Below are 13,080 nucleotides of genomic sequence, written 5' to 3'. Positions count from 1 at the left end.
ATATGTGTCCTGCCATTATCCAAATGATGTAGATGAAGGTTTAGAACGAATGTGATGTGTTTAACATAGAATATAGTGCTGAAAACTAGTGAGAAAGAGAAGGAAAGAGAGCTGAAAATTTCTATATGGCTTTGGTTGAAAATGGGATTAATCATAGTAAATTTTTAATATTGCAGAGGTCAAGATGATCTTATTGATGTGGAAAGCGTACCTCCAGCGCAAGCACCTCCCTACGAAGGCACCAAAGCGAAAGGACTGATGACGGAGAGTGAGTACTATGTCAGCTCGAAACGAGGGGAAGATTCTCTGGACGATTGGGAGGAAAATATTAATAGGTAAGAATCGTACAAGAATAAATTTCAGTTATATTCCCAGTAATTCTCAGTTTCTATGACTTCTTTCGCTGCGTGCGCAATTAAAATACAGAAAGAAAGTGGTGTGGTTCATTGCAGAGACGTAGTCTGTGATTAATTAGTTTAACTTTTTGCTTACTGTGTCGTGTTATACTTTTTGTGTACAATTTCGGCAGATTGGCCTTCCTTCATTACGTTTCAAAAACAACAGAAATTCAATTCATTGTCTTAAGCTAGTTTTTGATGTTTTTCGCTTATAGGAAGTAAATATTCATAGCCGTCAGCATATTAATACTCAATGTAGTCTTGAGTTATTATTTCACATATTCTGTTAAAGTGAAATTTACAGCAATAAGTGTGAAGTTTAAGCTGTGTTCCACTTCGTGAATCTCTAAGAACTGTAGTTCTCGTCTTTAAGTTTTATTGTAGTTCTCGTCTCTAGTATTCTAGTTCAAAGATTTCTGAAGTAATGAGTCTCCAGTTTGCTAAAATTTGTTGCCTCATTTTTAATCAATTCTGTACGTACAAAAGTACAAGGTGACCTTTCATTTTTGATTTGAATAATTTTCTAGTAAAAGCTCGAACCTTAATTGGTAATCTATGGTAATCTGTCGAAACTGTATAGAAGAATTATAGCAGGATGCAATAAATGGCAAGTTAAAGTAATTATTAATAACTTGCGTCAATTTCTGACGTTAAACAGTCTAGGATTAATTTACAAAGGTTAACCGATGTTGTTAAAGCACTTCCCTTTGAGATGTTCTTTTAGCGGACCAGATGGAAGTCGCAGGGCGACATGTCCGGGCAGTAGGGCGATTGCTCAAGCTGCTCCCACTTGAACTTGTCCAGTACACTTTGTGTGACCTGCGAGACGTGTAGACTAGCGTTATTGTGAAGCCGAATCACTTCCTCGTAAGCAGCCCAGGCCGTTTACTCTTGATGGGCTTGAGTAGGCTACGGAGTGTCTCACAATACACGTCACTGTTAATGTTTTTTTCATGCTCGAGGAATTTGATGAGCATCGGACCTCGAACGTCGAAAAAGGCGGTGAGCATCACCTTGCCTGCTGAGAACACAGCTTTGAATTTTTTAGGAGGAGGTTGCATGCTGTCTCGCTTTGTCTCTGGCTTGAAATTATGGCACCAGCTCTCGTCGCTGACGACGATCCGTTCCAGGATTGCGGGGTCTTTCATGATATCGGAACAGTGTTGCAGTGCTAGCAACACACAGTTCCTTTTGCGGTTCACTGAGCATCTTCGAAACCCACTGTGCGCACACCTTCCAGTAACCCAACCTGTCGTGCACAATTGTCCACACTTTAATTGCTGGCTCCCATCATCACTGCCAATATTTGCATTGTGACACGCCGACCACTTCTCACAAATCGTTCACTTTGTCGATGAGTTCGGCCGTGATTTCCGTGTTTGCTTGCCTGGTCTCGGGTCATCATTCAAACTCTCCCTGTCTTCACGAAAACGAACACTCCACTTTCTCACTGTCTTGTTGGACACAGTCTCCCCCGTATACGGCCACCATCCGGTGAAGATCGGCTGGTTTACCTCATTCCGTAGTCAGAAATCTGGTAACACCTCACTACTCCTCAATAGGAGAATTTTTCAGTGTAGACACTATGATTTCCTCACATGCACTGCAGCATCAATTAGACGGAACACACAACTGCCTAATTCGTCTCTGTGTCATGTGAGAGAGGCGCCTGCGCGTGCGCACAACCACACTGGACATTACATTCTCTTCCCTAGATGTCGCACTACGTTATCCCAAAGCGGCGTAGAGCTCCTCCGTGGCTAAGCGGTTAGCGAACGCGCTTTTGGCGTGGGAGACCCGGGTTCGATTCCCGGCGGGTGCTCATGTGGTTCGGATTCCACGTTAATCAGTAGGTCCACGTCTCATATAGCCACGCTGCTGAACGGGACGTTAAACTCAAAATCAACTCAACAACCCAAAGCGGCGTGTTCCGATTTCAACCGGCTTAGTTTGTACGACGTTTCGAACCTTTTCATTTGAACACTTTTTATATATATAGTAGCATCTATACTGAGCGCTTATGCCAGCGAGTACTATATGCATATAACTTTGTAAATTGGTAGATGTTTATGTATTTTTAAAGACATTAATCGTTTTGATAAAATATGGATTCTTGTTCTTGAAAGTTAACATTACAAAAACTTTGTCTGTCACTACATGTTGACAGAATGTGTAAATAGATGTGCGGAAATCTCATATTTATTGATACTGAATCAGCTAATTTTAATGGATGCTGTCAATGCGCTGTCCAAAATACAATAATAAATATCACTTGTTATATGTCTAACATTACATACAGGTTTAAAGGAGTTTAATTTCTTTGCTTTATTTTTGGTTTATAGAACTGGTTGGACACCAACTCAGAATCGTTTGTATAACAAAGTCATTCGTGCCTTGAATGCAGATCGATTAGCGAGGCTTGCATATGCAGACCATCTCAATGAGCCTGTTCTTCGTCGTATTGCTGTGGACAAGAGTGCATGGAGGCTCCGTCAGGCATTGGCAAGTGTTGGTTGGGACACAAAACTTACTCAATGGCTGCACCTGTTGTTAACTGAAAATCTTAATGCACCATATTTAGCGGCATATCTGGATATTTTACAGGTTTGTAATTTTTAAAATAAAATTGTAGTAATTAAATTAATGTTTATAAGGTTCCAAATAATGTAAGTGATTATCATTCACTCGCTTGCCGTGTGACTATAAGTTTCAAGGTCGACCTTTATGGAGTACAATGCCCATTAATCTATAGGCCAGATTTTAAATTAAAATTTAACTTCCTATATTCTATCACCATTCAATAATAATAATAATAATGTTAAATCATCAGATATAAATAAAACAAATCGATTTGAAAGGAAAACTCTCAATTAAAACATATAACTAGTAGAAATCTTACGTTTCGTCAAGAGACGTCAAAAAAAAAAAGTCATATTCACACACAATCCGTCTTGGAAAACCGACCATAAGCATTGAGTCAATTACCCTTTTTATCCTGCTCAAATATTTTTCTTTCCTTCTTTTTAATCTATGTCAGGTATCAACGAACGAAATATATTATAATTAATGATGTTAATTTTGGAAACATTTTGAAATTAGGAGCCTTTATTATATAATTGTATTTACAAGGCTTTTAAATTTCAAAATTTTAGTTGTATATTCATAAATAAATATAACATGAAAAATGATAATTATGTATCTATTGATAAAGTCTTCATCTTTATATACGTAGTTGTATGTATATTTAAGTATATGATAATATTAGGTAAATTATTTAACTGTACATTATCTATGTTTGATATCTATCCATCCATCCATCCTATAGATTTAGGATAGATAGATAGATATCCTATATCCTAAAAGCATCTACAGATTTAGAAAAGTATTTAACAGATTATAAACATTATTATTATTTAGAAAACCAAAGCCTTTCAGGCATTTACTAGGTGACGTGTCAGTGTAAGTATATTTACATAGACATGACTAAATATATAGCAACAAGAATAAAAGAATATCTGAGAGACTCGAAGGTAAAAAGATCTAGCAGTGTCAGGCTTATCAAGACATCTAATGGAAACTAAGCACTTCATAAACAAGGCAAACGTACCTCACAAGATGTCTTCATAAACAGAAAGAATTATGTGTGACGCATATTTTATTAGAATGAGAAACCGTGAATAAACCATGATATCGGAATGCTAGATAAGTTATGGAAACAAATCATTCAATACGATAAACCATAGAATTAACACAGCCCTAAAATTCAACAAATTACTCATTAATATTGTAAAACTTTGTGTAAATTCGTCTCATATAAGGAAGAGGTAGAGCAGATAATAAAAAGAGTGTCCGGAATCGACTCCCACTACCAGTTTTATTATAAAAATATGAGTATTTGTACAAAATACTATACAATTTGGTCTCTATTTAAAAGGGTGAGTAAAAGGTAGTCTTTGACCGAGTGGTCGCAGACAGGATCTCCAACAGAGCCCCGTAGCAGGCTAAGAGGAGTGGAGTTAAGGAACCAATGCTCCGTAGCAAGCAGAGGCAGGTTAAGTTGCCAACAGAGCCCCGTAGCAGGCTAAGCGGCTGAGGTTGGGATACCCAGACAGAGCCCCGTAGCAGGCTAAGCCAGGAGATAGGATAGGCGTAGTCCCGTAGCAGACTAGAGGCCTGGGGTTAGGTTACTCCAAGAGTCCCGTAGCAGACTAGTGGAGGGTCACCAGAAAACTGGTCTCGAGTTGCCTTCGTCCATCCAATTTATAGGGTCCTTTTGGGTGGCGGTGGCGCTGCTGCTCCGATGTCGTCTTCTGCTCCGTGGGAGGGGCCAGAAGCCGTCGTCTGCATGTGATTACAGGTCCCTCTGGTGGAAGATCCTCTTGCCGAACCATGTGGTGTTGTTTGTAAACATTGAAGCGTGGAACTGCTTGTTTACGACATCACATATTACACCCCCCTGGCTTGTTTAAAAAATAAGCCGAAGGGTTATTTTTCTTTATATGAGGGTTGGCAACACTGAGGTATCACACACACAAAAAAAGCACTAAAACATTAATAACACTTGCAACACACAAAAAAATCACTTTTCGGAGCAGTAATAAGGTAGCGGAAGAAAGCACTAAACAGTTAGTCCCTAATCACAGGCAGGATCGGCGCATTTTAATATGTCACTTCATTTCCCTCGAGGTAGGGCTGTTTTTGGCTTGGCGTCAATAAATATATACTAATTCACTTATAGTAAGTGGGTTTGGAGTCTGTGTTAGCTGTTGCTCCTTAGTTGTATTATTGGTATTAAATGTTTCCAAGGGAATAGGAGATGAAATTTCTATGCGGTTCGTTCTAGATTTGTTTGGTAACGAGCGAAGATGACGATATAATATGTATAAAATAATAAGAGTTAGAATTATTAAAAAAGCTGCTATTGACACTGAGATATAAAGATAATTTATATTGGAAAGTTCTGATTCGAACGGCGTGATTTCTTGGTCACCCTGTATAAGGTGTAAAAGTTTCTAAAATATTTGCACTAAAGATATGTATTTCAATAAAATAATCCAATTTTAAATGTCAGTGACAATAGTAATAATGGTCCTGAATTCCTGATCATCCTGTATAATGTAGAAGTGGTCATAACTTTTGGAACGTCCTGTAGAATATTTATATTCTATGTTGGTAGCACTATTTAGCTCAAAGAATAAAGAAGTTGTATGATTATAAGTTGATTGTCCCTGTGAAGGTCAGTTGCCTTTTAAATGCAAAAATGGAGATGTCAGCATTCTTTTCTTCAGCCGTAAAATAAATGAATCAGCTTTTTATAAAACAAAAAGGAAATGAATGTTTGTGTCGTTATGAAGAGTGTTTTATCTGCTGAACTCGCGTCTCTGTATTTTCTTTCTTCTTAGTGGTGAGTACTGCATTTTTTTTTTTTTTTCGCTCGTGTAGAAAATAAAATGAAGTTATTTATTCTTGTTCTATATGATCTCTATATTCATGAAATGGCTTGATCCGGTCCACTGAAATCTCCTGTATTGTTTGACGATATGAATTTGGAAATTTGATCTTATAAAGATTAGGATTAACTCTTTCGATAATTTCTAGAGGTCCTACATATTTGGATGAAAATGATTCTGGTATCCCAACTTGACGATTGGGAAAGAATACAAGTACTTTCTGTCCCTTATCAAAATTAGTTTGTTAATGTCTGCTGTCAAAATATTTTTTCTGTTTATTATAACTTGCGATTAAATTATCCTGAACGATCCCTCGTATCTTATTCAAATGTTCTTTGTTGACACATAATGTTGGAGTTGACGCTAATGCAATATCAGAGATGGTCTTAGGTTCGTATCCATACATGAGGAAAAAAGATGAGTATTTAGTTCCGGCTTGCACAAATGTATTAATTGCGAATGTTATGTATGGAATTAGTTTTGGCCATTGATTTTGATTCTCCTGTACAAAAAATTTAAGAGCGTTCTGTATTATTCTGTGGAATGTTTCCACTACACCCAGATTTTTGTGGTCATATGCTGGACAAAATTTAAATTCAAAATTGTAGAATTTTGCTAAGTTTTGCAGTCTCTTAGCGTTATGTACAGGGTGTCTATCCAAATACAGGTATGAAAAAGCTCCGTACTTAAGAATAATGTCATATATGAGAAATTGTTCAATTTCTTCTGCTGTGATGTTGTCTACAACTCTGGTGACACAGTATCGCGTGGACATTTCTATAGCAACTAGTATGTGTTTGAATTTTCCATCTCCGACTGGCACTCGCCCAATTGAATCGTACTGCCAAGCAGTGGCAATGGGTTTAGATGGGTGATGCAGCAATTGGCCCGCTGGTTTAGCTGGTAACTTCTTTAGTTTTTGACAAAGATTGCATGTCTTTATTCTATTGGCTATGTAAGCTTTCATGTTAGGAAAATAGTATTTCCTAAGCGCCGACTGGTATGTCTTGGTGTAACCAAAGTGTGGTGCCATTGGGTTGTTATGAATAGCCTCGAACCATTTGCCTAGTAAAGATTTTGGTACGCAAAGTAAATACAGCAGTCCTAATTGAGGGTGTTTCTGAGTCCTATATAATAATCCATTTTTAAGAGAAAAATATTTCGCCGCACGGAGTGTAGATAATTTGCTAGGTTCTTTATTTTCCAATACAGTAATGATGTCCGAAAATGAAGGGTCCTTCCTTTGTTCATCTGCTAAATTAGGTAACATAATGGACTGGTCGATTTGAAAAGTGTGCTCTAAAGAATGTGAAGCAAAAACTTTAGCGTCTTCTGTGTCGGAGAAGTTATCAACTTCTTGATTCTCGTCCTTTTGTATATCTTGTTTGTCTTCTAAGCGGCTAAAAATGTCTGCAGGATGCTGTTGACTTTTAATGTGCTGTATTTCAAAATTGTAATCTGCCAAAAATATTTTATAACGACTAAATTTTCCGACTTTGTCCGGTTGGGTAGTGAGTGAAGTCAAACATTTAGCATCTATAAATAATTTAAATTTTCTATTCAGTAAGAAATAACGAAATTTTCGAAGAACATATATGAGTGCATATAGTTCTTTTTGCCATGTGGAGGCCTTTCTCTCAGTTTTAGTAAAACGTCGACTACAATAGGAAACAACACGTTCCTGATTGGTTTTAGTATCATAACAAGCCAATATGCCGCCTGCGGAGGTTGACGAAGCATCTGAATATGCTCGGATTTCCAATGATGGATCAAAATGAAATAAAGATGGAGCTTGTATAATATCCGTTTTAAGTTTTTCAAATAGATCATCATGCTCTGTTGTCCATTTAAATTTTGAATTTTTGTCTAAAAGAATTTGAAATGGTTCCACCTTTTCCGTGAAATCTTTAATATGTGCCCTCAAATAAGAGCATAGTCCGAGGAAACTCTTCAAGGTGCGTTTAGAGGTTGGTTTCTTAAAATTGCGTATTTTATTGGAAATTTTAGGCGATATTTTAATCTCCTTTCCATTAACTGTGAATCCTAAAACTTCTAATTCCGAGTATAATAGATGGGTCTTGTTCGGGTTTGCTCTAAAATCGTGTTTCCTTAACCTTTTAAAGAGCAATTCCAAGTCTGACAATTGTTGTTTCCAGTTTTTGCTTCCTATAACGAGGTCATCCGCAAAGGCTGTTATGCGCGGTGGTAGTCCCTCTAAAAGCATTCGTACAGCTATACTTAGGGCAGCGGCGGACGAAGTGTGTCCCATTACGCAACGTTGAAACTTATATGCCTTCCTAGTATGATTGAGCTCAAAAGTCATGTATTTTTGACTTTTGGGATGCAATAATAGCTGGAAATACGAGGTTTTTATGTCAATTGTGGATATAGAGCTTTTTCCTCTTAAAACGTGTAGAATATCCTCCGTATTTTGAAATGGTATACTTAAGTAGTGTGAGAACCTATTGCAAGCTTGGAGGTTGAGAACTAAGCGGAACTCTGAAGTATTTGGCTTCTTCACTATGAGAAGTGGCGAGGAAAAAGAACTGTCACTAGTTTCTTTAATAATATTGGCATCTAAAAGTTGTTTAATTTGTAAGTCAATTTGGGGTCTTACTGCCAATGGAATGGGAGGTGATCTCTGATGAAAGGCTCCTTTATCTATTCTTATTTTATGTACATAGCCACGAAAGTAGCCAATGTCAGTTGGTGTATAAGAAAAGACATCCCTGTATCTAAAAAGTAGATCATGCACAGCTTTCTTTTGCTGACTCGTTAAACTTGGATTGATGTCAAATAGTTTAATATCAAAAAGTGACTTGGTCTCTTCCAGCCTATTCTGAATTTCTTGTTCCGTTCTATAAAATGTTTCGTCATTTTGTTCATCTTTTTGGTAATCACCCTGTAAATCTACTTCTTGAACATTCTCTTCAACATACGCAATTGGGGTGCTCTTTACTAACGTTACCGGTCTACTTGTAGGATTTGATATCAATAAAGTCAAATTATTCTTAGGTACTTTAGTAGGCAACGTTTGTAGTCCGTATTTGTCCAGCAAATTTTCTAATGGAGAGATAAAAAAGTATTTATTATTCTTTTGCCGATTCTTGATATTAATTGGTAAAAAGAAATGTGACCTGGCTGGCATGGTAACGTTTCGTGTTGTATAAACATCAGCCGACTTGTGCTGTTTATTGTATGCATAGCGTTAGCAGATAATTTTTCCTGGGTATCAATTTCAATTGGATACTGCGGAGGCCGTGGTTTCTTGTATACTGACAACATGTTATTCTTTAAGTCAATTTTGGTCTGTAATCGATTTAGAATGTCTTCACCGAATAAAGGCAAAAAATCTCCATGCTCTAAAATTCTGAAATAATGAGAAAATGTTGTTGAGCCAATTCTGAATGTAATCAAAGCTATATAGCGTAAATTTACGACAGAATTCTCAATTCCTCGTAGATTAGTGCTAAAAGGAATCAATTTTGTGTTTGGTGGAAGCCAATTTTTAGGCCAAAGACTCAATGAACTGCCAGTGTCTATGATCACAGGATACTTTTCTTTATTAATTGTTACATTAATTAATAATTATGTTCCTGGTTTAACATTTTAATGTTCTCCCTTCTATCTGATAACGGAGCTACTGCATAAAGTGATGCATTTGTCAATCTTTGTTGTTCACTTTTTTCCTGGTTCTCGGCCCTCAGAACATGTTCTTGAGAGGGTGTGTCCTGGGGCCCCCCTAGGCGTTTCCCTGCTGATTGTTCTTATAACATGTACTGGAAGAATGACCTTTCTTATAGCACGTACCGCATACTGTAACAGTTTCCGGCCTAGGATTACTATTATTATCTTTATTATTATTTTTAGAATTGCTCTTATTTCCATTTCTCTGCCGATTTTGATTTCCGTTATTTGTACTTTTCGACCTATAATTGTTACGGCCACCTCTTCTAAATTGTGAGTTCTTAATGGCATTTTGAGCTACAAGAAGAGATAGTTCAGCCATTTGATTTGCTAATTTAGTAAAATCTAATGAATTGTTTGCACTGGAATTACTAGATGTGCTAGGCGCGGGGGGTTCGGGAGGGGGATTCGGATTAGCAACTTGGGGGGAAGGATTTGGAATTATCTGATTTTGTGATGCACCCTGTAGCTGTGGTGCTGAAGGTGTAGGAAAAACTGAAGCTGGTTGCTGGTATTGATTCCAACTAGGTGTTGGGTTACATATTGGATAGGTCAGTTGTTGATGATGTACAGGGAAGGAAGCGCCAGCGACTGCTGATGAATGTAAACTGCTGACTGGTGTACTCTGATCGCAGAGTGAATAGAATGCCTGTTGTAATTCCACGTAATCACGTTTCTTCATGAGGTCATTTGCTTTCTCGAGGTTGTGTAAATGCGTTTGTAAGGCGTGAACAGTTGTAAATGTTTCTAACGCTATCTTTTGCAAAAAAGTTTTCTTTAAACCTAAGGATAAATAATTTATTTTCTGCTCCTCGGTGGCCTGAGGCAAAACTTGCCTAATGACCCTTAATTTTCTGAGAAAATACGCATCTACTGGCTCGTTTTCACCTTGTTGGACTTGAAAAATTTCGAATTCCGCTCGATATGCCGGTAATCTTGGTCTACTCAGTGCAACTAATTTGTCTTTTAATTGGGCATAATTAAGCGCGTCTAACTGATTCTGGGCCTTTAACTGTAGTACTAAATCAAGTGCTACATCTTGTAAGTACATAGGTAATAGTTCTTTCTTTTTCTGTTCATTCCACGAATGCAATAATGCAAGATGGTCAAAAAGCATAAAAAATCTATCGGGGTCCTCCGTAACGTGTCCCGAATACTTAGTGAGGTGTGGTATATTAAAAGAAGGGCGCGAATTTTGCTCCATGTTAAAAATGTTTTCTGGAAAAGTGTTTTTACCAGTTCTAGTTTGAGGCATAAACAAAATTCAGTTCACTTAAAAGCACTAACACTTTAAAAAATTCACATACCTTCCACAGAAAAAAAAGTCCACTTCCGGTTAATAAAAATACTGTCCGGTAGGGGAGTATTCAGAGTTTATTCTGAGTCGGTCAAGCCTCTACCATGTAAAACTTTGTGTAAATTCGTCTCATATTGTTACGGTATGTTTTTCACTACCGGTAACATTAGATAAAATTCTATATTACAGTATTCCTTGTACATTCTATCGGTAGGTTATATTCCTTGTACATTTTATCGGTAGGTTATTTTTATTATAATATGTATCACTGCTGACTAGCATATTGTAAATCAGTACCGACAATATAACATTGATAGCTGCATAACGTAAGTGATGTAGTATGACGGCTCAGATGGTGTGCTTTGCAGTAACTATATTTAAGTCACTATATTTATCTTGTTAATATTACGGAATTATACTACGATGACATGAGATAACCTATTTATTATTACGATTGTAGTTAATAATAATGAAATTGTTTTAAATCCAAAAGTTATTCGGCATTAATGTACGAAAGAACGTTATAGGTTAATTTTGTTTACATAATTTTAGGCCTAATGTTTGACCGGAAGAAAGATAGAATTTATTGTTTACCTTTATAGAGATTCAAAGTATATTTAGCATAACTGCCATGATTCTCATAAAAGTACGAACACCTTAATGTGTTCCGTGACAAGCTTACCTGGTCTGGGGTTTTGAAGTCTGACCTTGCATGAATTGTGCGTCTTTTCGAAATGTAAACAAACGTTCGCCATGTTGGTATGTCTCAAAGTGGGAATAGCCAAATTAAATAATTAATATAGAAGAAAAAGAATAATGAAATATGCGGAAATAAATAAATAAATTCTCTTTTCTTTTGTTAAAACTGATTTTATATATTAAGAGTCATAAAAATTAAATATCAACACTTATTATAGTTAAATCTAGTGTTGTCAAGAGGGGGTGTGTAAGGTGTACAGAAGATCCTATAAATAACATAATAGTGAAAGAGCCCAAGAGCCCTTCTAAAATATAAAAGGAAAATGTGCATCTAAAAGGAAATTTTGGACCGTAAACCCTGTCAAAACCAGAAATTTGACTAACCTGGCACAATTAGGCAGAATGGGGCTCTTGGGAAATAATAATAATAACGAGTAGTGTTTCGTTTGGAGACGGCCTATCTTTAACATGGCAATTCAAACGGAGGTTAATCAAAAATGAAGAGAAGCCGTCCAAGATGTTTTCTCGGTGCTATTCAGGGTAATTTGGGAACAAGAAGGATGCTCAGGTAATGTTGGAACCAACCAGACAGTCAACCAGGTGGTAAAATTTTGGTACTGTGTGAGCATCTCAGAATACAGGTCAGTGACTTTATCCTCCATTTTGTTGACTTCTAGAAGTTGCATGAGAACTCCTTTTTAAACCACTTGAAGTATTAGTGACTTTGGGGTATCAGTGACATTGTCTTGATGACTGAATTCAAAATTGTTAATCTGGGACAATAGTCAATTCTCCGTTATGTATGTGATTATGATGAAGAGTTGTTAAGCGTATCGCTAAGTCACACAATTTCAGACAGTCTTTAGAGGGGAAGGAAATGAGTAATGACAAAATCTAATAGTCACGAACTTCGAGTCTTATAATTAGCTGCTGCTATGAGACCAGATAGTGAAAGCTCTGCACATCGTCTTGATGTTGACATCTTAAAAGCACGTTATTTGATAAATATATATTGATACTGTTGACGGTACTGATTCCATAGTCACTTTAAGTTAGTTTTTTTTTTCTTTCATGAGCGTTTGTGATACGGTTAACATAAATTCAAAATTCCACAGAAATTGAATTATGCTGTATAATTAAAACCTCATTTGCATACTTTCGAGAAACTATTGAAAAACAAATTTGTTATTCCTGATAGCGTAAATAGATGTTGAGGCAACTCCAGCGTGCAATTTATTTATGTGTCTGATTTCTTTTATTATTGTGTGAATTTTGTATGATGTGAACATATAAATATATATAATGTGCAAGTTATCCGCCCTCTTAAATATGAAATGTGGTTTAAATATTTGTGCTAAATGAGGTAGAAGTAGAATAGCTATAGGTTAGGTTAGATTAGATTAGTTAGGTAGATTTCTTTATTATTGTGTGTTATATTGCTTTGATATTAATGTCATGCACGGTCTCGCGGATAACTAAATGAATATCGTTAAATGAAATGAGATATAAATATCAAGCTTTTGCCCTCCGTAAAAGGGAGTGTATTCAG

The 13,080-nt window shown here is 36.6% G+C and overlaps 1 protein-coding gene across 1 annotated transcript in view; it reads left to right on the top strand.

Moving 5' to 3' along the window:
- Window positions 1-13,080, top strand: part of Rcd1 (Reduction in Cnn dots 1) — a 100,390-nt gene that overhangs the window by 21,592 nt on the left and 65,718 nt on the right. The window contains exons 5-6 of the mRNA XM_081762566.1: window positions 177-335; window positions 2,741-3,002. Coding sequence (XP_081618692.1) covers window positions 177-335; window positions 2,741-3,002 — 421 coding nt within the window. The remainder of the gene's footprint in view (window positions 1-176; window positions 336-2,740; window positions 3,003-13,080) is intronic.

The sequence above is a fragment of the Thermobia domestica genome, chromosome 1 (assembly GCF_964235325.1).
Source record: "Thermobia domestica chromosome 1, izTheDome1.hap1.1, whole genome shotgun sequence".
Lineage (NCBI taxonomy): Eukaryota > Metazoa > Arthropoda > Insecta > Zygentoma > Lepismatidae > Thermobia > Thermobia domestica.
The sequence above is the reverse complement of the archived record's forward strand: the minus strand, read 5'-3'. Positions and strand labels throughout refer to the sequence as shown.